Source organism: Littorina saxatilis, linkage group LG9, assembly GCF_037325665.1.
Source record: "Littorina saxatilis isolate snail1 linkage group LG9, US_GU_Lsax_2.0, whole genome shotgun sequence".
Taxonomy (NCBI): domain Eukaryota; kingdom Metazoa; phylum Mollusca; class Gastropoda; order Littorinimorpha; family Littorinidae; genus Littorina; species Littorina saxatilis.
In genome coordinates, this window is record NC_090253.1 from 32,666,985 (window position 1) to 32,693,408 (window position 26,424).

The 26,424-nt window shown below is 43.6% G+C and overlaps 1 protein-coding gene across 12 annotated transcripts in view; it reads left to right on the forward strand.

The window, feature by feature from the left end:
• The window catches only part of LOC138977037 (muscle M-line assembly protein unc-89-like), a 184,227-nt gene that overhangs the window by 38,651 nt on the left and 119,152 nt on the right, over positions 1-26,424 (forward strand). For all 12 annotated transcript variants that reach the window (XM_070349935.1, XM_070349941.1, XM_070349940.1 and 9 more), the window contains exons 4-5: positions 2,165-3,168; positions 7,397-7,475. In XM_070349935.1, coding sequence (XP_070206036.1) covers positions 2,165-3,168; positions 7,397-7,475 — 1,083 coding nt within the window. The remainder of the gene's footprint in view (positions 1-2,164; positions 3,169-7,396; positions 7,476-26,424) is intronic.

The following is a 26,424-nucleotide window of genomic DNA, read 5'->3' on the forward strand; positions in this document are numbered from 1 at the left end:
GGGTGCTTCATTTGATACGCTTGATACAATGCGAGCTGCCTGAGTCATACCTTACGCAAACGACCTTATTACATACCTTGAAAGTCAACTCGGTGCTTCATGTGATACGGTTGACACACTGCAAGCTACTGGCTCATATTAAGGGCAACATCCTTTATCCTTTGTAGGGGTAATGTATCCTCGCATTACACTCGTTTTGAGTGCCCCATTTGAACATTTTGCGAACATTAGACGAAAATGGCCTATTTGTCAGTTGTATTGTTGGTAAATTCAGAACAGAAAGGTTTCGACGGTACGATACCACAACATTTACGGCGATGAAAGACTGAAAAACGAGACGCGAGGAAACCTCAGTAACTATTTTGTCCAGAAAAACTTAAGGGTACAGACTTAAAAAATTTAAACTAAAAAAATAAGTTCTTACTTGCCGTGGAAAACTTCAGGAGCAGCTGATGAGGAATTCGGGAACTACAGAGTTAGAGAAATGGTCGCATAATGTTTAGTAATTTTCCGAAGCTAAAGGCAGTCTACTTCGTTCTCCGTTACTATGAAGAAAGTTTATGCAGCAGATCATCGAAAATGACATCAAATGAAAAATTGGTGTATTTGGCCAACTGCTGACACCAACGCATCCAAAACCAAATAGCCTGCCAACGTTCCACAAACTTCACGGAATAAAAAAAAAAAACCTTTCATGTTTTGTGATGCTGACACCAAAAGTCTTCCTTTGCACTTGCCAAACCATCCAAAGTCCTGACAATGCTACAATAGTGGATGACTGAGAAAGGAAAAGAGAATAACAACATCCTCTGACAATGTCTCAAGCTGAGAATGAAATAAGAATAAAATAACAAGACAATCACCACAAACAACACCAACAAAGAGAACAAAAAAATGATTGATCGGGAAAATGTAAACAAGTACGAAACAAATCAAAAGATAATATTAAGAATTATAAATAAACGCTTCAAACAAAACCTTTTTGGCTCTCTCTCATTTCAACATACCAGTAAACAAGAGGGGGGGGGGGGGGGGGGGGTGATACAGGCGAACACGCGGACTGGAGTGTCATCTTTCTGTTGTGGTAACTGATATGGCCTGTTGTTGCGCGGGATGTGTGTCCCAGAGTCAACTTTGTGCAGACTCTCCTCGGTGTCCGAACACCCCCGTGAGCACGCATGCGCACGATAAAGATCCCAGGGTCACAGCGAAAGCCTCAGGCCTTGGAAACACGAATACATGCATGCAAAAATATGAAGCCCGGGTGTCCGTTCGGCCAACAGCCAATAAAGTAACCATTTCAGCACTGACCCAAGACGACCCAACTCGGTCCCTGGCCCATTTCAGGTCTCCTCTAGCAGCCGGCAGCCAGCTGTCTACAACCCCCCCCCCCCCCCTGCATTTTAATTTTTTAATTTCATACAAAGCCGGGTTTTCCCGTGTAACATGCCCCTAATGGCTTTGCCGTGAGGGCGTAAAACTTACATTTTTCTCCCTGTCTTTCATGCTCCGGTCGATGCAAAATGACAACAGACCGGTCACACTCTCAAGAAAAAGTCGAAAAATCTTCACATTATGCACATTAAGCGGCAAATCACAAGCATATTAGCACCTACTTGAAATTACAAAGCGCTGAGATCATCACATGTCTATCCAACAGACCACACCTGTCACAACACCACAGAACTCGACCAAACTAACATTTACTGATTGATACTTTACTTATCTTGTGACTAGTAGATAATGGCACTCTAATTTGAGAGTGTCCCGGCCATAAAGCCAGCTAGTCAGGAGTTCTTCCCGTGCGAGTAATTCCTGAGGCGTGACACTGACAGTGACTAAAATAGTTTTCATCCGATCATCTTTATTTTCCACCTCTTGATTTTAAATTTGGTCTTTTTCTTCTTTTATTTTGTTGGAGGGCTCATGGTCGTGCGTTATATGACGTCGGTATCCATTAAAGCAAGTCTCGCGAGTTTGGCGAGTAAGTGCTGCAGTTAAATCTTTTATGTGCTACAATGTAAGTGTTTTAGGTGGTACAGTTACAGTGCTACATTTCAAGTGTTTTATACGGTACAGTTAAAGTGCTACAGTTTAATCGTTTAAGTGCTACAGTTTAATCGTTTAAGTGCTACAGTTTAAGTGTCGTTTACTTTTGTTTCAGGTCAGCGAGCGTCCAATGGCGGCCAGCAGGCACCCCCCTCCACCCACAGTGCGGGCAGCAGAGGCCAGTCACTGGACCCCACTCCATCCACAACACCCCCGGCCATCACCGTGACTCAGCCCGAGCAACCTTCACCCCCCACCACAAGTCCTGCTGCTGGAAGCACTCCAGTGGACGAGGCATCAGATGCAGCGCAACAACCTCCGGCTGTCGTCAAGAGTCCCACACCAGCTGCGGACACTTTCAAGTCCCCCGAGCGAGCTGCGTCACCCAGTCCCACCGAGGTAGCCAGTGTCCCAGATGATAACAAAAGGGCATCATCTCCTGTCAGTGGTGTTTCACTCTCATCCGCTCCAGCAATCAGTGGCAAAGCTCCACGGGTCAAGGAGGGAGAAAGCACCCCTTCACCCCAAGCTGGGGACAACAGAGCAGGGCCAAGCAGTGACCAGAGACCCGATCTGACGAGGTCGGAGTGTGAAAGGAGCAACACTCCCCAGGGTAGCAGAGACAGTGACGCTGAAGGCGGATTTAGGCAGAGAAGCGACCTTTCGGGTTCAAGCTCCGAAAAGGACACAGCTCTAGAGATCGGCAAGAGCGAAAACACTCCTGAAGTAGCCAGTGAAGAAGAAGGTAGACCGACCTCAGTGCCTGGCAAGCAGAAAACTGACCTCACGAAAGGTGAAGTCGCCCCTTCAGCCTTACTTGAAGAGGAGGGCGGACTTACTTCCGAAGAACCAGCTGGAAAACAGAAACCTGACCTCACAAAGGACGAAAACACCCGCACAGCAGACGCACGTGAAGAAGAGAGTGACCTAGGGCCGAAGCCTGACGATCAGCGACCCGACCGGACAAGGTCGCCTGTCCGGAGAGTGCGGCGGTGGCGATCAGCAGTGGGGGAGTCGCCTCCGGTCAGCACAGACAGAGCGAGGCAGTCTCCCAGCCCGGGAAGTGCGGAGCTAGGGGAGTACGCTGACATCCAGGACATCGACGAGCTGAGACAGGTGGTAAGTACTCAGAAAGCAAAGGATTTAGTGTTTGATTAGTATGTGGCCAGGAGTAAAAGAGGTGTATAATTCTCACCATTCCCCTAACGTTTTCATCATAAGTACATGTGAGGGGGGGGGGATTAGCGAATTATATTTCGAGAGAATGTCGGTTTAAGGCCATATGCCGTTTCCTCCGACCTTGTCGTCTCCAAAAGCAAAAGACCGTCAAAACAGCCCTCATATGATTGCAATGACGTTTATCGTTTAAGGAGGGATGGAGAGTTGTTATCTTGAGAACCAAGGGTGAGGGAAAAGCTATAGCTACAGCCAAGACATTGAAGTGTTGATTCGATAGTGACACGTAATGCGCCGAATCGCCATTGAGTGGTGGTTCTTTCGTTTCACAAGGTCTTCTACGATGAAAACCTTGCAGAAAAAGTTACGGTGTGTAACAAGGATATTTCACAGTGAGACGACGGGGATGCTACGACTTTAACTTTTGTATGAGTTCAAATGAAATCTGTTGATGGAAATAATGTGTAAAACAAAGCTGTAATGAAAAGTGCAGAGGAGAAAACTGGCAGGGTTGCATGCCGTATTCATGTTTTGGGAGAAACATTGAGAAGAATTTACTCATCGTTATGCAACATGGGTTGAAAAAAGAAGGAAACAATACTCATCACTGACTGTCAGAGAAGTCGTGTTACAGACAAACATGGGTCCGTAATGGAATTAAAAAGAAATGAATGAACAGACAGCTGAAGGTCGGACAGACACGACACGAGACAGACGAACAGACAGACGCACTGACGTACACAAAAAAATCAAAGCAAAGACAAACACAAGAAAGCTAGAGTTAAAACATGACAAGAAGTTGCAAAGTCTGATTGCCCGCGCTCCCTGGGCAAGCCGCACACGTCAGTGCTAATATTGTTGCTTTCATCAGAGGCCCCCTGTCCTTAGTGCAGTGGTTAAAGACTTTGTCAAACACATCAATGCTAAGTCAACCAGCGCGCCAGGCTGGCCAATACTCGTCATTTGATTTGTGCATTGGGCCCCTGTGTCCCGACGAGTGGGGGAAGTTGCAATACCAACAGTGCCGGTCCTCGTAAACCCTCCAATAAGGTTTTTGCCGAGGGGAGTTGATTGTGAAGGTGTTTGCTCACGAAACGTCTGTGTCTGCGACGGTACAAAAAGTAACAACGATGGGATAGACATTTTGCTGGACGATATCAGCGCAGAAGGCTTGAGTAGTGTTAATTGAATGTGTCGTCGGCGTTCATTGGATTTTTCTGAGAAAAGGTAATTGTCAGCTTTGTAAAAGAGGTAGGTGTGTCTTTTTGATTTCTGTTATGGCAATATCTTGTCAGAAAGCGGTTTTGTCAAAGATCTTTGTCATATACAAGTCTGGCAATCGTGTATGTACCTCCTTGTAGGAAGAGCTTTTGTGCGCAGATATGAAATAGATGAAGCACAAGCTGGAATGTATGCACGTAATGTACGTTGTGGAACAGTGCATGTCCACATTTAAGGGACAGTGTTGCTGTTGTTGGATTTGAATATGCCAGGCTTCAGACCTTTGATACGAAATGTAGGGACAAAACCGATAAACAAAATGAAGGAACGATTCTAGATTAAAATGCTAAAGAAGATGGTACTGTTTAAATCGCTGCAGTAAGGGAGAGTTACTGGTTCCGTACCGGTTATGGGAATCGTACCACTCGTTTTCCCCGAAAACGGGTGATGATACGGAGCCAATGACTACGTAGCACAAAAGGGTAGTCTAAAGGAATTAACTCGCTGAAACGAAAATGGCGGATCAACACCATGTGGCGGCTAGGTGAGAAAGAATCAATTTTAACGTTTTTTGATGTTATCTATATATATATACGACTAGTGTCTGTGTGTCTGTGTATCTGTCTGTGTGTCTGTGCGCGATGCACGGCCAAAGTTCTCGATGGATCTGCTTCAAATTTGGTGGGCATATTCAAGTAGACCCGGGACACGACACAACCTGGTCGATATTTCAACACGTGCTCTCAGCGCGCAGCGCGGAACCGATTTTGGTTCCACCTCAGCTATTTTGGTTCCACCTCAGCTTACCCGGGCCCCCATACCGACACACCATAGCCGCTACACCACATCACAACGCCAAAGTTCTCGGTGGATCTTTTTCAAATTTGGACACCGTATTCAGCTACACCCCGGACACAATATCATCGATGAGATATTTCAACACGTGCTCTCAGCGCGCAGCGCTGAACTCATTTTCGTTTTTGTGTTCATTTCACCATTATAAGTAACTCTTCCTTATCTTCTCCAGTGTTTGGCGTTTATCTCCCTTCCTTCGTGTGGCTTTCCCGTTCAGTTGTAAGTTACTACACTGCGCTGTCCACTGCGCTGAGCGTCTTCGGATATTCCCGGCGTTCTGTTACTGTTACCTATTTTTAGAAGGTCAACGCAGTGTACAGAACGTAAATTGGACCCGTAAATTATCCTCACTGTAAAAGTGCAAAGGTCGAATCAATTTATAGCCACGCGAAAAATACACTGTCATCTATCTCTCTATAGATACGGCTTCTCTGTGTTTGTGTGTGTGTGTGTGTGAGTGTGTGTGTCTCTATGTAAGCAACACCTGTGCATTCTTCAGTTCTGTTTGTGATGTGGTCTGGCGGCTTTTGTGTAATTTTATGTACTGGCCTTCCTTTGAGAAGCCATAACTTGCTCAGTCCTGTTTGAGTGGAGTTCGCCTCCAAATGTGATTAACACGGTTACATTCGTCGACAAGGATGGGACTCGATATGGTCAGGAATGGCATTATGGCCACTGAATCATTTTCGTGCTGTTCCCATTCCACGAATCTGGGAGGGACCTAAGCTTGGCGGGTCCATAGTTCGGCGTACGGCTCTAAGTACTTCTTCCCGGCGAAGCCGGCTACCCGGCGAAGCGGGTATTCATTCTAGTTTTACATAATTTTGTTTTGCGTGACACTGTATCTGAATACGCAAAGACTAGTTGCAATCTTGTTTTGTCATAAAGTTCAATGACTGACCTGCGATCCAGCTAAGTTTAGAGCAAACTGTCTCAGCCTCCTTGTGTGTATGGCCTCGTTTGATATATGACTATACAGTTGGTCATCTGTATGGTACCGGTGGTACGATTCAGATGACTCGTGGTACGATATGCATGACTACATATAAATGTGTGTGTTTGTTGTGAACGGTTTTCAGCAAGCAAAAGCAGAGAAAAATGGATTGCGTGTGTTTTGTGTCACCAATGGGCACACGAAAAGTGCACACCAAGTGATGGTTTCACTTACATTTGCCACCATTGTGATGATTCCAGTGAATAGACACTTGACTGTCAAAACAGTGATTTGAAAGTGAATAGCCTGGTTTTGCGGAAGTGTTGCCATACTGTGTGCTGCACATTTTGGACTGAAACGGTTTTGTTGTATTGTTTATATTTGAATAAAACAGGTCATGCCTATCGTACCTGCGGGTTATTGTTATAGTACCGGTGGTACGAAGACCCAGTCTTTTGATTCGTACCTTTTGAAGGAAAAGAACAACATTGTGTGGTGTCTATTGTGTGTACCATCTGATAATATAAAACATACTATATGGTAGAACCATATTGGCACTATGCAAGGTGCAAATAGCAGTGCTCCGGGATATGCTTGTGACGCAGATGAGTTTTTTCTTAAGTGGTACGGAACCAGTAACTCTCCCTTAATCATACAGAATGACAGAAAATGAATAAAAAGAGAAAATCGGTTACAAACGAAAAAAGATACAACTGTAAGAATTGGTAGGGACTGTTAAAGTGAATGGTCTAGCTTGGAACAAAAACAGACGTCTAGACACTCGCTCATTGCTTGACCGTAAGTCTCTGTAGAATGCAGGACGACGGCGAAAGTGACGATAACGGCGACGACGACGACGATGCTGGTGCTGCGGATGATAATGATGACGACGACGAGGATGATGATGATGGTTACCAATCGCAAAAGATTATTTTAAACTGACTTATTGCCAGGCATGCAGGGAGAAACAGTATCAGCATCAAAACCTCGGAGCAAAAGGTAACGCCCTTGATAATTGTGGAGACAACAAAATGATGTATGCCTGAACAGCTGCTTTCAGCTGATTATTGCATTATATTGCTCTTTTCTGTATGTCAACCCTCTGCTGCGCCTGATGGCTTTGCCGATTATTACATTTTATTTGTATGATGTGTGTTTCAGCTCAATGCTACGCCTGGTATTGACGAGAAGCGAAAGATTCGCAATGCTATGCGACAGCTTCGAAGTAATGGCGGACTAGGTAAGTGCAGTTTCTGTGTTTTCATTATCTGTTTGGAACTTGTCTTCCCCGCTCTCGAGGAGTGTACGTGAAAAACAAGATATATGTCCGGTGTCAGTGTAGCAGCTATGTCTTCCTTTTGTTATGTGTTTGTATTTTCTTTTCTCTACACGAGATAAAAATAATGGTGCATCCTGTGACAATTTTTGATGACAAGTTTGCAAACGAACGTTTCCTAATTTTAAAGAACACACGCGGCCTTCTTTAAGAAACGCTTTCCAGATAAATTTAGACCTAACGCACATTCGCTGCACCATATATGGGCATTAATTCAATTCATTGGAATTGTGGAACTGACATGACTCTCTAGCGTCGGAGTTCCGATTCACTAACGTCAGGACTCACAAACAAACAAATAAACAAACAAACAAACAAAAAACCCACCAAAAAACCAAACAAACAAACACACACACACACACACACACACACACACACACACACACAAACGCGTGCACGCACGCACGCACGCACGCACGCACGCACATACATACAGACCTTTACATGTACATTTTTCACAAAAAGCGACTGTGATTCGGCGAAAGATACCGTAAGTGTCAGCCCCTCGTTTTTCCTCAACGATTTCCTCACAAATGTTATTCAAGGATGTGCTTTTGAAAAGACGCCGATCGTCCATTAGCTCCAACAGTGACATTGTCAAGGCAAGGGCCCACCATACTGAGTGGCAGTTTTCCGAGCAAGTAAGCATGAAGAGGCTGCCTTTGACTCCATAGCTTCTGCCTTCTTACGCCTCATTTCATGCGCTGCTAGAGACTTATAGCACCCAGCACATGGTGACTGTCGTTTTCTCTTTTCCGTTTGTGACTCGACCAGATATTTTGTTGTTGGAAGAGGAGAGAGAGAAAAGATTTCTCACTGTGATGTAAATTTCACCGCTGACACCTGAAATGACTTTGTGATGGAGGGAGAGACACACTGCATGATATCGCAAATGGCCTTCTCGTGGGCCAACACGAGTATTTTGCTTGTCTTTCAAAAATGATAAGGAAGAGGGCATCTCATACTAAATGTCGTTGTTCCAGCGTCGCGGACGACGCTGGTATCTGTGGTTGGGAAGAACGTGCCTGTGGAGAATTAGTCTCCAAGCCAAAGCGCGCTGACTCTCCAAGCCAAAACAATTTCAAAGCTGAAAAAAATGTACAATTTACGCGAAACGATTAAACACAGCTTTCGGGTGTTTTTTTTAATCTAAGATGTACATAAATATACCACTCCGACCATAAGGAAAAGAAAAAAAGACACACAAAAAAAAAGACCGAGAGGAGCCGAGTCAATCCGAGACCAACCGAGAGGACGTGTTTCGCGCCGTTTCGACGTCGTTTGTTCAGATGCGGCCGGTTGGATCAGTTGCGGTCATACAGGGGCGCCTTGCACAAGAAAAGATCTTCAACAATCCCGATCATCATCATGGTACAATAATGTTTTGTGCGCCCCCATGTATGTGTTCTGTGCTAATAATGCACGGTTGTGAAATGTCCGTACACATTTTGTGGCACTATGTAATTGTTAGTGCATCCTCCGGCGGATGCTTCGTGCTAAAAATGCACTTCCATTAAAATATTGTACGCTCATGTCAGTAATATATTTTCAATTGTTTCTCTGTCAATTTCAAGTGTTTGTTTCCAATTACTTCAGTATCTCCCTGTTGCAATTCCAGGTGATTCATTATGCATGTGCCAATTTGAGGTGTTTAATTCTGATTCCTGTATTTACAGTGTAAAATTAAAACTATTGTTTTCAAACATTCCTATGACACCTGGTAATTGTTCTGTGGTTTTGTTTTTAATTTGTATTTTGTTTTTCTGCAATAAATATTTGAAATGGATCTGAGGCCGACTTACTACTTTTAGCACTCTTTTTCACCACATTCCCACGTACAGATATTGCAATATCAACTCTTCCTTTCTACCTGTTTCAAACAAGCTCTATTTTTTAATTAAAAAGTTTTTACTAAATGTCTTAACATAGAGGGGGGAATCGAGACGAGGGTCTTGGTGTATGTGCGTGTGTGTGTGTGTGTGTGTGTGTGTGTGTGTGTGTGTGTGTGTGTCTGTCTGTGTGTGTGTGTGTGTAGAACGATTCAGACTAAACTACTGGACCGATCTTTATGAAATTTGACATGAGACTTCCTGGGAATGATATTCCAGGACGGTTTTTTTGGTGTTTTTTTTTATAAACGTCTTTTATGACGTCATATCCGGCTTTTTTGTACAAGTTGAGGCTGCACTGTCACACCCTCATTTTTCAATCAAATTGATTGAAATTTTGGCCAAGCAATCTTCGACGAAGGCCGGACTTCCGTATTGCATTTCAGTTTGGTGGCTTAAAAATTAATTAATGACTTTGGTCATTAAAAATCTGAAAATTGTAAAAAAATAAATAAATTATAAAACGATCCAAATTTACGTTCATCTTATTCTTCATCCTTTTCTGATTCCAAAAACATATAAATATGTTATATTTGGATTAAAAACAAGCTCTGAAAATTAAAAATATAAAAATTATGATCAAAATTAAATTTCCGAAATCGTTTTAAAAACTATTTCATCTTATTCCTTGTCGGTTCCTGATTCCAAAAACATATAGATATGATATGTTTGGATTAAAAACACGCTCAGAAAGTTACAGTAAAGCGTGCTATGAAGCACAGCGCAACCGTTACCGCGCCAAACAGGCTCGTCACTTTCACTGCCTTTTGCACTAGTGGCGGACTACGTTCAGTTTCATTCTGTGAGTTCCACAGCTTGACTAAATGTAGTAATTTCGCCTTACGCGACTTGTTTTTTCTTGTGGCTGTTTGATCAATTCATAGCAAGCATTGACTGAAATAAACAATTTATATATCCAGCACAACATGCAATTCATTGACTTTTGACCCTAACCTTTTAACACTTCCCAAAATAAATCTTTGGTGGACATTGCATCGACGCTGTTCATTTTGAATGAACATTTTTCTTGTTGTCAAGTGTTATTGGTGTTTGAATGTAAGTTTTTGTACCAGATGTTGGCAAAGATTTTGCAAAGGCTCAAATTTTCCACTCCGACGTGATCTGATCTTGATTCTACGAGGTTGAAGATTCTAGTTAATCAGTCAAACGTTTTTGTGTGTGTGTGTCTGTCTTTTTCTCTGTCGTCGTGCGCGTGTGTGTGGAGTCATTCGGGGAAAGAGAAAGAGAGAGAGAGGACAGTATATAGGAATCAGAGTTTAAAAGAGCTGGTGTTTGTCCCCTACTTGTGAAGAGAAACTCGACGTTCGAACTACTGGAAAATCTTAAACGCTGAGGATCACAATAATAGAAACGCTCTGTACTCTATTATCGCTCAGCAGTTACGGAGTAAATGTCTCGTGTGGAAGGTCAGCAGTGGTGACGATTTGTGCCCAGGGGGGTAGAGATTCCTGGATGGAAAATCAATTATATCTTGTTTTGCGGATTATGTGTGTACCCGCAAGCACAAGACCAAGTACGCGGGATAACGATCCTGTAATCCATGTCAGATTTAGGTTGGTTATAGAAACACGAACACTCTCAGCATGCATTTCCCCGGAATCGGAGTAAGACTGCCAAAATGGCGGGGAGAAACCCGGCCTTACATGTAAAAGCCCACGTGTGCCTATGAGTGTACGTGGGAGTCACAGCCCACGAACGCGTGAGAAGAAAAAGAAGCAGTTTTAAATCGAGCGAAGAAAGAAAAATTCTCTAAGGAGTCAAGCCCACGAACGCGTAAGAAGAAAAAGAAGCAGTTTTAAATCGAGCGAAGAAAGAAAAATTCTCCAAGTATCCAGTAACCAAACTTTTCCTCAAAATGTTAACCGATTGTTTCGCGGATCCAGCGATGAAGGACTACATGAATAAACGAATGTATCGGTCACTATGTCAATCAACCAATCTGTCAATCAACCAATCAGTCTGTCAATCAATCAATCAATCAATCAATCAATCAATTAAACCTTCTCACCCCCACTCCACACTCGCTCAGTTTCAAGAATCTGCAGCAAGCAGGAATACAATAGCTCGTTGTACAAGACAACAAGAACTATAACAGCCGCAGGAGGTCTTCACAGAGAAAGCCACCCATTAAACTCGAATAAAAGCTTTTATAACCTCAACACTAATACCTCTACAGCTCGACGAAAGAAGATATTGCCATACAGATAATGTTATTGTTGGGCTTGAGACGGTCCTGTTTGGTTTAGATATTGTCACAGAGTCTTAGAGGGGATCACGCAACGTGTATGTCACGCAATCCTGAGACTGACACCCGCCAGACTTTGAAGTCCTTTCATTTGGGGGTCACGGGTCAACGCGAAGATGGTTTATGCACATTTGGAGATGTTTGGCGAAGGGTTGAATATCAGCGGGTTAGACTAGAGTTATCTTGTGAAGTTAATTGCTATGTGGCCCCACCTGTTATGTACACATTGTCATTGAAGTAGGATACCTAGCTTACCTCCCTTGTCTCCCTCCTCCCTGTCTTTATTTCTATAAGTCTGTCTTCATCAAGTGAAGGCTAATGCTCCACTCTACAATCAGCCATTAAACTTCTCAAGTGAGTTTTTTCAATTCGTTCTTACTGTTTTTTCTTGTATTTTACCATGCCAGCTTGAGAGTAGACTTTCAGATCTTCACTTCTTCTTCTTCGTTCATGGGCTCCACGGTTTTTACGTGTAGGACCGTTTGTACCCCCGCCATTCAGGCAGCCAAACGCCGCTTTCGGGGGATGCATGCTTGATATTTTTTTATTTCTATAAACCACCGAACTCTGACATGGATTTTCAGTGCGCAATTGGTCTTGTGCTTTGCGTATTTTATACACATAAAGGGGGATAAGGCACTAGCAGGTCTGCACATAAGTTGACCTGGAAGATCGGAAAAATCTCCACCGCGGCCAGGATTCGAACCCACGACCTTCCGATTGGGAGCCCAGCGTCTTATCAAGTAGGCCATTACTCTCATCAGATCTTCAAGTACTCCTGTCTCCCGCTTTATCTGTTCCTCTGTGTATGCCCGCATTTGGATGAATGTGTGTGTGTGTGTGTGTGTGTGTGTGTGTGTGTGTGTGTGTGTGTGTGTGTGTGTGTGTTGCCAAGCCTTTATCTAAAGAGGAGGGCGGCAGGTGCAAAGTGTCAGCGTGATGTTTAGGAACACAATGGGGTCCCTGTTAGTGTCAACACAAAACACTATCTCTCATGTCGCCCCATCTATATATATATATATACGATGCACGGCCAAAGTTCTCGGTGGATCTTTTTCAAATTTGGACACCGTATTCAGCTACACCCCGGACACAACCTCATCGATGAGATATTTCAACACGTGCTCTCAGCGCGCAGCGCTGTGCGCGCTGAACCGATTTTTTTTGTTTTTTTTGTCGGGATCCACTACCAGTAACTCTTCCTTATCTTCTCCAGTGTTTTCAGCCGCGATTATCTCCCTTCCTCCGTGTGGCGTCAATCCATATTCCCGTTACTACGTTACTATTTTTAGAAGGTCACTGCACGTTACTATTTTTAGAAGGTCTCCAGTGTTTTGCGCGTTTATCTCCTTTCCTTCGTGCGCCGGCGTACATCCGGCGAAGCCGGGTCCCAGGCGCAGCCTGGTATTCGGCTCTACTTCTTCCCGGCGAAGCCGGTACCCGGCGAAGCGGGTAATCATCTAGTTCAAGATAAACTGCACAACCATCTAAGGACTAGTACTGCTCTTAAAGTTCACCACTTTCTCACCAAAGTCTTTTTGCGAAACAGATGATGAAGAAGAACGTGGAGAGGAAGTGGGGGGGAGGGGGTGGGGGTAGGGCGGCGGAGGAGGGTGGAGGGGTTGTCATGGGATGTCCCTGCAAAATGTGTGTGTGTGTGTGTGTGTGTGTTCAGTGTGTGTGTGTGTGTGTGTGTTTGTGTAAGTGTGTTTGTGTAAGTGTGTGTGTTAGTGTGTGTGAGTGTGTGTCGTACTCTCTCCCCTGGCATCGCTGTGTATGGTGTCCAGAAGAAAGGTCATGAGAACTAGTCGCGTCTGGCAGAAGAGGACGCGAACCCGTGTTTATTTTCCCTCTTTACACTTTAAAGGCACAGTAAGCCTCCCGTAAACCATCACAGAGCTCCCCGAGCGTCTACATACAGTACAAGCATACTTCCATTTAAACGCTCACCGAACGGGAACATCCTGGCTGCTTTCTGTCGAGCGTGAGAAATTTTCAAAGAATTTATTTTCGTGGACTTGGCCCTGAAGAACAATGGCGCCTCGTTTTGGTGCTGGACGGCTGTTATGAATATCCTGGAAATCACGCCCGGACAGTAAGCCTCCCGTAAACCATCACAGATACTGTCAGGCTTTTACACACAGTACAAACACCCTTCCATTTGAACGCTCACCAAACGGGAACATCCTAGGTGCCCTACGTAAAGAGCGAGCAATTTTTAAAGAATTAATTTTGCAGATTGTCTCGAACACTTTTTGGACCCATCCTGAACTCAGGTCAAAAATGAGTTACTTCCCTTAAACTGGCGACAGCCGTGGATCGATGATTATCAGAATGTTTTTGGACCGTGGTGCGTTTTTGCGCTAGACCTAACTTTTAAAATCTAGCTTGTTACACAAACATTCTTTAATCATAAAAGAATTCTTTTTTCATCAAGACAAGATCAGTGCAATTCGAAGTTGTGAAAGTTTGAAAAAAGAAAAGCCCGGAAGCAGGGTCACGCAATGGTCTTAGCAGACGACGGTTTATCAGTCAGTGCATATCGCCGTTCCTCTCAACAGTCAAAAGCCATCGCTAGAGTTCTTGTGAACCACAGCCGTTTGTTTCGTGCATAAAAACGTGCTATTGTAAATAAGCTCACATCGAGTCGCATTCAAATAAGGCTAACTGACGACTACATTGTGAAAAAGGGAAACTGGATCACACGGGTTCACGATGGCTCAGGGGTAAGATAAACCACGCAAAAATAAATTCTTTGAAAATTGTTCGCTCTTTACGGAGGGCACCTAGGATGTTCTCAATCGGTGAGTGTTTAAATGAAAGGGTGTTTGTACTCAGTGTGTAAAAGCCTGACCGTATCTGTGATGGTTTACGGGAGGCTTACTGTGCCTTTAAGAGCGCGTTATCCCTCAGTCTATTTCCTGCTACACTCTCCAATTGTTGCACTACAAAAGTAAGGGGCTCTCGCATCGAACACGCAACCACTTGCTGGAGACGCCATGTCACACTCTAGCACACTTTCAATATTTGTTGTGTGGTCGTTGAGATAGTTGTAGCGCTTGTCTGTATTTCTTTCTAAGCATAATTGTTTGCACTGACGACCCTGAGAGCGGAATTCGGCCATTCTCCCTTGAAATGGTCTGACATTTTGAACCTCCCGTGGAAATTCAAGGATTTGTGTGTTTACTTGAATGTACAAAAGTTGTAGTTGCTTTGTTTCCAGGGGGAGATATATTGTAAGAAATGAATAGGGGAGAAGAAAAAGGAATTGTGCAGACAGACAGACAGACAAACATACAGACAGACATGCACACAGACAGACAAACATACAGACATACATGCACAGAGAATCGCACACATAACCGCACAAATAGTGATAAGCAAGTAAGCTGGGGTAAGCTGCGGCGTCATCTCTGTTCTGATTCATGCCTTTGTCGATGAACAACACAGTGCCTCCTCTGTCAGTTTCAACCCGGGGACGTGATTGTCACAGTAGAAATTCATTGGGTCTATCACCTTACTTTTTAACGCACACTGCAGGTGTAATGTTTCGCTCATTCAGGTTTGCAACACGCGATGTTGACATCGTGAGTCCATTCACTCGCCACACCTGTGCTTGTACGTCAATAGTTCACAGGTTTCTGAATGCTTAAAATCTGCCCTTGGCCGAAGAGAACTTCGCAGGTATTCAAACAAGAATACATGCAGGCGAGCGAATGGACTGCGGCAAAAGTAGACAGAAGACAGTCGACAAGTGTCAAGTACGCAGGGAAGCAAAGAAGTAATAAGCGTGTGAAAATTACCAGCAAGCATTTTCATTTCTCTCTTCATATTTAGTACTTTAGTTTTGTACATGTACATAGTGGTGACGAAATTAAGAGGATTTCAGCACTTTAAGGGCATTCTATGTTTGGCGGGCGGTTTTTAGGGGCACCATTTACGGTTCTCAGTTAAAAGCACCCTTTTCTTCCGTCGGCCTGCCGAGAGGGCATTTTCTGTAGCTGCTTCTGGGAGAAGGACTTCAGGGTTCTGAGTAGCCGGTAGCATTGCACAGTTTGGAAGTCATTTGAAACTTTGAGATTAAAGATTGATTCATCGCGTAAGCCTTCCTGTCAACTAACACAGATGTGTCAAGGCTTTCTGCTTGCGATAAGAACATCATTTCACTTGCACACATACCGGATAGCAACAGCCTGGCTGCTTCTAGTCTACAGAAGAACTTGGTGCGGACCTACTTTAGCGGTGGTGGAGTTGAGGGAGGCGGTGGATCATATGTTGAGACAGCATAGTTGACATGAAAGACCGTCCATGAGTCTTGTGGAAAGAGTTATTTGTGTATGTGGCAGCTAGTTCGTCGTCTACAATCTCCAGGTGGTCCGATGTGCCGTGTTCCCCACTGTGGGACACAGAGACGAGCTGTTCCGAACTGACACAAAGCGATAGAAGAGCGGCTTTTGACGCTGTATGAATACACCGAGCTGTATCGATAAGTTGATCAGCTCGTTACTCCCCCGGCTCGTTACTCCCCCGGCTCGTTACTCCCCCGGCTTGTTACTAACCCTAACCCTAACCCCAAGGGGGAGTAACGAGCCGGGGGAGTAACGAGCTGATCCCCTTATCGATACAGCTCGGTGTATTCATATGCTCCCTTGATAAATGTCTTCTAGTGTCTCTTGGGAGATCGCTGAGGGTTTGATGTGTCAGAGCTATCATTTTGTGAAAAAAACCTGACAATCAAGAAGCAGAATTGGGGTTATTAGGGGCTGGGGTGGGGGACTGGGCATTGAGAGAAAGAGGGGGTAAGGGATGGGGGGGGGGGGGGGGGAGGGAGAGGTAAGTGAGATATCATTAGAGGTCAAGGTGGAATTCTGTGTGTGTTTGTATGTGTTTGTGTGCGTGTATGTGTGTGTGCGTGCGTGCGTGCATGCGTGCGCGCGCGCATGTGTGTATGTGTGTCCGTCCGTCCGTCCGTGCGTGTGTGTCTGTGTGTGTGTGTGTGTGTGTGTGAGAGAGAGAGAGAGAGAGAGAGAGAGAGAGAGAGAGGGGGGCAGACAGACAGACAGACAGACAGACAGACAGACAGACAGACAGACAGGCAGACAGTCAAGTCAGACAGCGACAGAGAGATTACGTGTTACTTGGCATAGACCATTGTAAGTACTGGCCAATGCGTTGGTCATGGATGGGGAGGAGGGTCGAGATCAAGAGAGAGAAAAGGAGAGAAAGCGAGACCATTTGTGTAAGTAACAAAGATAAAAGTGACAAAATCACTAACCTAATTTTTTCCTCACAAAGCAGCAGTAAATCTCACACGTCCCCGCTAGCACTCCTCCCTACCTCATCATTCAGACCTACCAGTACTTGGGTGAAAGTAAAAGCGAAGTTTACTCGGGACGATCGTACTTGAATGAAAAGTAAAAGGGAAGTAAAGTAAGGACTATCGGATTTCACAGACCGTGACACGTGCTGTGTGGTCTGTCTCGGTGTCCTGTTGGGGTGTTAATGCCTCTTTGGTTTACAGTGCTTATCGCAACCACTACGGGGCCTCAACTTGTTATTCCGACGAAACTGTTATGGAAGCACACCTTTGTACCGATGTTTGTTAAAACGCCCCCATCCGGCCATACAGGGATCGGGGAGGCGGGGGAAATGCGTGGTGGTAGAAGAGGTCGGATTAGAGGTGATTGTCTTCTTTGGACAAAGTACTTATTCTGTGACTGAAGTTCTTGTTTACTATCCCCCTATAACCAGAGAATATACGAATATTTAACCGATTCTAAACTTGCCGCTATACTCAGTGATAGTTGCAGTTTTTCCAGCATAGTTTCTTCCCCCTCCCTCTTAAACACAGACACATACACACACACAGACACAGACACACACACACACACACACACACACACACACACACACACACACACACACACACACACACACACACTCGATCTATAACTGTATCAGTCTCCACACAATGTCCTCATGAGGTCAGCTGTCCAGCGTGCGTCTTTAAGTACGTCAACAGAACCTCACTGACTTACCGTCGGGTGGTTCATTCAAACGAACACTATATAATTATTCCAAAATCGATGTTGACAAGTTGTTGCAAGATATGGAAAGTGTAGATTGGAATAATATAGTCAATTTAGAATCCATTGATGACGCCGCTGAAATGTTTTCCGATAAGTTAATGATGATAGCTAAAGAATGTATGCCTGTAAAGGTAGTGACAATGAACGGACACGATGCTGTATGGATCACCGAGGAAATCAAAAAGTTGATTAGGAAAAAGCAATATATTCACGCATTAGCCAAACGTCTGGATACTGTATGGTGCTGGTCTCTTTTCCGACGGTTGAGAAATAATTTGACTGATGTTATAAGAAAAAGGAAAGAAGAGCACATTAGGGAACTAGAAAATAGAATATTGTCACCTCATAATTTTGGCAATAAAGACTGGTGGAAGGTAGTCAACTCTTTTTTGAAAAAGAAAGGAATGAGTACAAATGAGATTCCGCCGATTGAAAGCAATGGAATTGTGTATTACTCTGCAGAGGACAAAGCCGAGATTTTTAATGAAGCATTTCTACGACAGTCGCATATACAAGGTCATGATGATGACGTTCCACCAGTTGAAGAAGAGCCCATCTCCATTAGTCCTCTCGTGATAACTACCGAAATGGTGTACGCTGTTCTAAACAACCTCGATGTTAGGAAAGCAGTAGGTCCTGATTTGGTTCACAATAAACTTCTTAAACTTGCTGCTTGTATTATTTCAAATCCGCTTGCAACCCTTTTCCAGAGATCGTTGGCTGAGGGAAAGTTTCCGAAAATTTGGAAAGTAGCTCATGTGAATCCCATTTATAAGAAAGGTGAAAAAGAACACTGCAGTAACTATCGTCCGATCTCATTACTCAGTTGCATTGGAAAAGTATTGGAAAAATGTGTTCAAGCCCATGTTTTTCGATATCTCACAGAGAATGATTTATTAACGGTTTCTCAGTCAGGGTTTATTCCTGGTGATTCAACTAGCTTTCAGTTGTTGAGTATGTATGACGATTTTTGTCAATCCTTAGATAAGCAGTTGACGACTCAGGCTGTTTTCTGTGATATATCAAAAGCCTTCGACAGAGTGTGGCACAAGGGTTTGTTGCATAAATTATATGCTATAGGCATAAGAGGTGTTTTATTAAAATGGTTTGAAGATTATTTGACAGGCAGGTTACAAGCCGTTGTTATCCAAGGCAGGAAATCGACATACGGACGTGTTTGTTCAGGTGTTCCCCAAGGTTCTGTTCTGGGGCCCTTGTTGTTCCTTGTGTACATTAACGATATTGTCATTAATATCGAATCTGTCATTAAACTTTTTGCTGATGATACCAGTTTGTATTTATCTCTAAATGATGCAAACACGCGGACACAGATCTTAAATGCAGACTTAGCCAAAATTGCACACTGGGCGGAAAAATGGAAAGTTAATTTCAATAATTTAAAAACAGATTTGATGACCTTTTCTGGAAATAGAATGCCTGAAACCCTTCCTCTTGTATTTGATGGAACAGTTCTGAGAGAAAACCACGTTCACAAACATCTTGGTGTACTGATTCAGAGCGACTGCAAATGGGAATCACATGTTCAGTCAATTATATCTAAAGTACGTGTTCTTCTCTCATGTTTTCGGTCCTATAAGTATCGCCTTAGCCGAAAGGCACTTGAACTTATGTATAAATCTTTTATTATTCCCCATTTTGATTTTTCTGACGTCATTTGGGATAACTGTTCTGACAGATTAGCTACTTTATTAGAAAACTTGCATCTTGATGCCATAAGAACCATTATAGGTGCAGTTCGTGGCACGAGTCACCAAAAATTGTACGATGAATCAGGATTTACAACACTGAAGGAGAGGCGAAAAAGACACAAATTGATTTTGTATTTCAAATTAGTTAATGCACGCGTGCCACCATACTTACTAGAACGTCTGCCTCCTCTCGTTGCTTCTGTGAACCCTTACCATAGACGAAGACCACTTGACAGACAGACTCCCCACTCTCGAACTGAATTGTATAAAAAGTCATTTTTTCTGTCTTCGACTTCCCTGTGGAATGAGCTTCCAGATACTGTAAAACAACTTGATTCTATTGGGTTATTTAAAAAACGTATTAGTTCTGATGATTCTGTTGTTCCCTCGTATCTATACACATCTGATCGAAAATCAGAAATTATCCATTGCAGACTGAGATTGAGGATCAGCAATCTAAATAGTGATCTATTTGACAGACATTTAATTCCCGACCCGTCATGCACTTGTGGTTATCCTGTTGAAAATGCGGAGCACTATATTTTTCATTGCCCCTTATCTCTTCAAATACGTGAAGTCACCTTGTCAACACTGCCCAACTATGATTTGCTAACCGCTGGTGATTTTCTGTATGGCAATAGAGACAAGTCAGACAGCGAAAATGCATTGATATTTGACCAGTTATTCAGGTTTATCTTATTAAGCAAACGTTTTGAATAATGAATGCATTTATCTCATCCACCATGTGCAGTACTGTTTACATTTCTTTGTTCTGGTAGTATTCTATTTTCAACCATGTGGAAGTCATTGTATGCGTGTGTGTGCGAGTGAGTGTGCGAGCGCGTGTGAGTACTGTTGTTAGTTTAGCATTGGTTTTTTTGTTTGTTGTTTTTTGTTGGTTTTGCCTTTTCACTTTTATTGTTACATGTTTGTCTACCATAATTTACCATTATTATTTTGACATTATTTCAAATTTGTTATATTAAAATCGTCCGCCAAATTTCATTTGCTTTTAAGAGTACGCTCATAAGCTTAGCTTGTTGTGCTCCATGTTCCTTATTTCATGTATGCGGTAATAGTACCAATGGAATTTACTGAATAAACTTGTTTAAACCAACAGAACCTCACTGTCAGGGTCAGTCTCAGTGATGGCGGGAGATTACGCGGTGATTGTGGTACCCTGATCCTGTCGTGTCAACAGGCGTGTCGAGTGTCCGGTCCCCCAGGGTGGTCAGTAGCGGGTAGCCATCCAGTCTGGCTGCGGCGCCTTTGATGACACCCGCACTGACCTTGATTCCTGCCGCTTGGGCGGCGTGGAGGTGACATTAAGGACTGCCTATAACTTCCGAAATGTATCGAGACTTGTATGGCTTTTTCGGCAAAATAAATCATTTGTGAGGTTGGTATGAAACTTTAGGCCACCACTTTAGGATCCACTTGGGAGAGAAGAAGAATCTCTTTTCCTGTCAACCACTGAATGTTGTATCGACATCTCTTGAAAGGCCCGACCCATATAATGTAAAGGACCCAGCATAAGTAAAGAGCAGTCTCACTGTATCAGTATCATAGCCACGCGTCGTAAGACATTTGACAAACAGGTCAAGCAGGGCGGGAGGGCTGTCAGCTAAATGAGACACTGACAACCTTGTCAACCGGCCGGCACCCGCTCCTCCTGCTCGAACAATGGTCAGGGGGCCGAATTTCGTGTGGTCAGGTAGACTGAGAGGTTGGAAAGTGGTTGATTCAGCTTACTGGACCATGTGACGGGTTGCCCTTTTGGTTGGCCTGTCAACCATTCCACTTCCCTTCATAGTTTGTTCACCTTGCATGCCTCTTCCTCTTGCTGGTGCATGTTAATGGGCTTATTGTCCGTCAGGTCTTAATTGCCTATATTGGACATGAATTGGTTTATACGATTCGAGTTTTTACGCCCTCACGGCTTTTGATGTATGCGTGTTTAGGTGGTATCAACCATCTGCACTTATGGTAGAATGACCCAGATCTTTAACGTGCCATTGTGGTGACACGGGGGTGGGAGATGGATACCGTCTCTGGGTCTGCACATAAAGTTGACCCGTGTCCGTCCCGGCCCGGATTCTTAACTCGAGAGAACAGTTGAGAAAGACGCGGGACAAAGACGGGAAATAACTCGGTGCTTTCTGTGCAGTCAATCTTGTGACGACTAAGACGGGAAATAACCCGGTGCTTTCTGTGCAGTCAATCTTGTGACGACTAAGACGGGAAATAACCCGGTGCTTTCTGTGCAGTCAATCTTGTGACGACAAAGACGGGAAACAACCCGGTGCTTTCTGTGCAATCTTGTGACGCACTGGAAAGGAACACTGTGGAAAGAGTACCTACTGGACACGTATTTGAGTAATTAATTGACAGAGCGGTGGTGATATTCAGGCCTCTCCTGTCCATCTTCTTCTAATACGGTCGGGGTTTCAGAAGTTCTTCCATATATTTGACTAACTCTGTCCATAAACAATCGGAAGTAGAAGCAGCATTTATACAAGTAGTACTGGTAGTAGTAGTAGTAGTAGTAGAAATAGCAGTAGTAGTAGTAGTAGTAGTAGTAGTAGTAGTAGTAATAGTAGCAGCAGCAGTAGCAGTAGCAGTGGTAGTAGTAGTAATTTAGTGGCAGTAGTAGAGTAGTTCATCTTCTTTGTCTATCAATGAAGCATTTTACATTACGAGGATCGAAGGATCTCTCTTGTTCACATATCATGATTCAGTTGCATAACATCCAAGAATCTCTTTTGGAGACGGACAAATCGTAAAGAAAGCGGAAGGAACTAACGTCTTGAAAGCTACCCTCTTCCCCACCCCTCACCATCAGCGATGGGCATCATTATAGGAACAGATACATCAGTGCGTCACATCATTATAGGAACAGATACATCAGTGCGTCACATCATTATAGGAACAGATACATCAGTGCATCACATTGTACGCTAAGTTTTGCTTAGTGCTTGGGATCTTGGTGTTATGTCTCAGTTAAATGTATGCTTTGTATGCTTGTTGATTTGTGCTAGTTTATTCTATAATGAATTTGTAAAGCGCCTGGAGCCAATTGATGGGACTCGCGCTATAGAAAAGTTATTTATTATTATTATTATTATTATCACATAATTATAGGAACAGATACATCAGTGCATCACATAATTATAGGAACAGATACATCAGTGCGTCACATAATTATAGGAACAGATACATCAGTGCATCACATAATTATAGGAACAGATACATCAGTGCATCACATAATTATAGGAACAGATACATCAGTGCATCACATAATTATAGGAACAGATACATCAGTGCATCACATAATTATAGGAACAGATACATCAGTGCATCACATAATTATAGGAACAGATACATCAGTGCATCACATCATTATTTCTCCAGATAGATGGAAGAACATTCCAACATTGTTCGACCTGCTCCAAGCAGGTGAACATTCTGCAAGGTAAATGGCCGGGGGTGGGGGGTGGGGATGGGTGGGGAGGAGGAGCATTCAATATGTATCCTGCTGACTTACGCCCGTGTTGACAAAGGACTGTAGGGTCGGCGGGATATTGGCCTGTCCATAAACGTCGCAACTGCTGGGATTTCCAATTTTTGCTCTGTTGAAAGGCACACTCCTTCCCGTGTCAACAGTTGGGCTCATCGTCTCAGATCTGGCCAGGCTCTACATGGGACAGCGAGAGTCAGTGATGGATAACACGTGTACAATTGTAGGATCTTCTCATATTGGTGATATTTTATAATATTGCTATTTCATATGTTACGTGGATTTCCATTGGTCAATTGGGCAAAACTGAGCTCAGTGCAAAAGTGATATCGACGACATTTCCGTCGATATCAGTTTTGATATCGACGACCTCTTTATTGCTTCCCCACTTCAAAAACAAAAACACCTACATTTAAAAACAAACAAATATATATGAAAATGTAATTATCCCAGAATTTAGTTGAGCAAGTGACTAAAGACTTTTTGAAAGAAAAGACATTTTGAAAAACTGAAAAGTACAAGAAAAGAGTGAACAAAAAGAAATAATAATCAGAGGGAGGGATATGGAACAGCCAAAACTGAGACAAATACTTTTTTTTAATTTCTTTACAGTAAATACAAAATGTCCAGAGAATTAGCAATATATCTAACATTGACTGACTGTGTGATGATATCTTCTGCTATTGGTCTGTTTCGACAGTGATATCAAAATCTCGACCTCCGGTCTCGATTTTGATATCACTGTCTCAACAGACCATAGCAGAAGATATCATCACACAGTCCGTCAATATTGGGTATAGTCCGTTGAGTCATGCCACATACCTGACATGAACAGCTCTCTGTGCACAGTGAGATTTGTGTTTTAAATCAGTACAACTTTAAAAGGTATAGGTCTTTATGTTTGCAACGGTCTTTTTGTTGTTGGTTTATATAACAAATCTTCTATGCGTTTAACTGTGTTACAACGCGCTTGTTGCCGTTTTGGTTCAGACCAGATAGCGACGCGGTTTTGAATTTCGTTTGACCGGGCACATGTCCTGCCTTTATACATTGTAAACTTGTGCTTCTACGCTGCGTTGTCGCTAGCACATCGTAATCACTGTTAATCCAGCAACGATGTTAATCTGCTCTTCACGGTGTGTGCGAGTCGATCACACCTAACCCTTGAAACATTTCCATCCCGGTGTAGAAGCCAAGTTCCTTCAGGGATGGGAAGAGAGGAATTTTGTCGCATTCCGACTTACAGGCTGCAGGGGTGCAGATATTTCATCTGTTATTTTCTTTCTATTGCTGTTCATGGGTAAACAATTTCACACTTGTTATCCATCACTGACTCTCTCGTGACACATTGTCAAGCTTTGTTTCGCCGGACGAAGTCTTTTTTTTTTAAAATTCACATCAGTCCAGCTGTGTGTGTGTTGGAGCGGGGGGAAGTATGTTTACTTATGTTTGACAGCACGTTGATTTTTCATCAGTGATTTCATGTAACTTGACACTCGCGGACGCATAATTATGGCATACTGTCACTTGTTTTTCAGAATAAAATATCACCAATATGAGCAATGGCTCCGATTTTCTCTACGTCTTTGAACACTACAGTGATCGAGTTCAAAACTCCATTTCACAAAGCCACCACACAAGCAACCCAGCCAACGAAGCGATACCAAGCCACCCATCCTTCACCAGAAGGCAAACAGGCCAAGACCAAAAAGTGTGATATCTATCATTGCTTCACCACAAATCTCGGTCCCCACACTACGTGCCCCACATAACCGCCACACAAAAGCCATATCCCCCGGGGGTAGAGAGGATGCTTCGTTGCTGTCTCCAATCCCCATCACAGCGTGAGCAACCTACCACCACAAAAAGTTCGCCGCAGGTACACCAGACTTGGAAGAATAGCAGAAAACATTTATTCGCCTCCTTGCCGACTCAAGCGTTATCAATGGTGCTGGGGGGGCCTGTGGGTTGTGGAAGGGTAGGAGGGTGGTGAGGGAGGAAGTAAAGAGAACTTGAGCTGGGGTGCAGAAGGGGAGTACGGGGGTACAATGGGTGAAGGCCGCCTGAGATGATAAATCAGAGTTTACCTTTCGAGACATTAGTTTCCCCCAGGATATAGATGGTTAGTCTAGTTTTTCAGTCATATAGTAGAAGATCAAACTATGCAAAGGAGATGTAAAATTATACCGAAGATGTAAGAGACAGCGCATATGATTTCTTCAATTATGACTGCGTTTCTGGTCAAAGGCCTGAAATGAAAAAGAGGACCCAGCGAGCTGAGTGGGAAGTACCCGTAAGATCAGCAGCAGCGGCGATATCAGGCTGAGGGGAACCAGCAGCAAGTGTTGCAGTGAGCATCCACTCAGGAAAGAAGTTCAGAAGACTACATTGACGAAACGTTGACTTGTTGCACGTTCACTACACTTACACATTGCCTATTGGAATGACTACACTTTCACATTGCCCATTGAAATGACTACACGTACGTAGTTTTCACTCATAGAATTACTAAAACAGAAGATACAATAAGATTTAGTGCCTGTTTAAATAGTGATATACAATTCGTTCTGACCAATGGAATGCCTACGACGAAAACGAGGAGTTTTGGTCAAGGGAAAGACGAGCTAGAGTTTCTGTCGGCAAGGCAGGGGTAGGAATGAGATGGTTTAGGATATCGTAAGCTGAGTAGAGTCCCAGGGATTGGGACGTAGAGAGGACAAGGCTGAAGGCTGACAAAACAAGGCTGAAGGCTGGGGTTACGCCGGGGCAAAGGTTGGTATACAGTAGCAGGACACTTGGATCGCGGACTCTAGATATCTTAGGACGAGGAAGAAGTACAGGGTGCGAGCTAACGGAAGGGGGAGGGGGGGATGGATGGGAGAGGTTTTCCTATGAGGGCCGGGTGTCAGGGGAAAAGAAGCAACAAAACCCTACCCAGGCCACGCTGCAAAAGCTTTAGACCTACGAGTCATCAGTTGCGGGAAAGGATTTTCCTAGAGAAAGGCGAGAAGTCAAATCGCGTTTCATTCCCCCCGGGGTCACTCACTCGCGACGGCTTGCCTTCTTAAAGCCATATGTACTCGATGACTATACACGCTAATTGCTTTACCAACAGCTGGAGACATGCTAAATTAAGTTCCCTGCAAAATATTGTGGTCTAGGACCCCTTCAATGTTGAGATATGTTAATTTTCATTTTGATCTGGATCGTCCTATTTATAGATTTGCCAACAGAGGTAGCGTTGACGCAAGGGAAATAACTCCGCGTCTTTGTTTACATCCAAAGTTTTTGAGACTCTAAAACAAGCTGTAATGCATGTATATGGTCCGCGCATGGCGACATATCGTCATTACATGGTCTTATGGTGCGTTTGACATCGATTA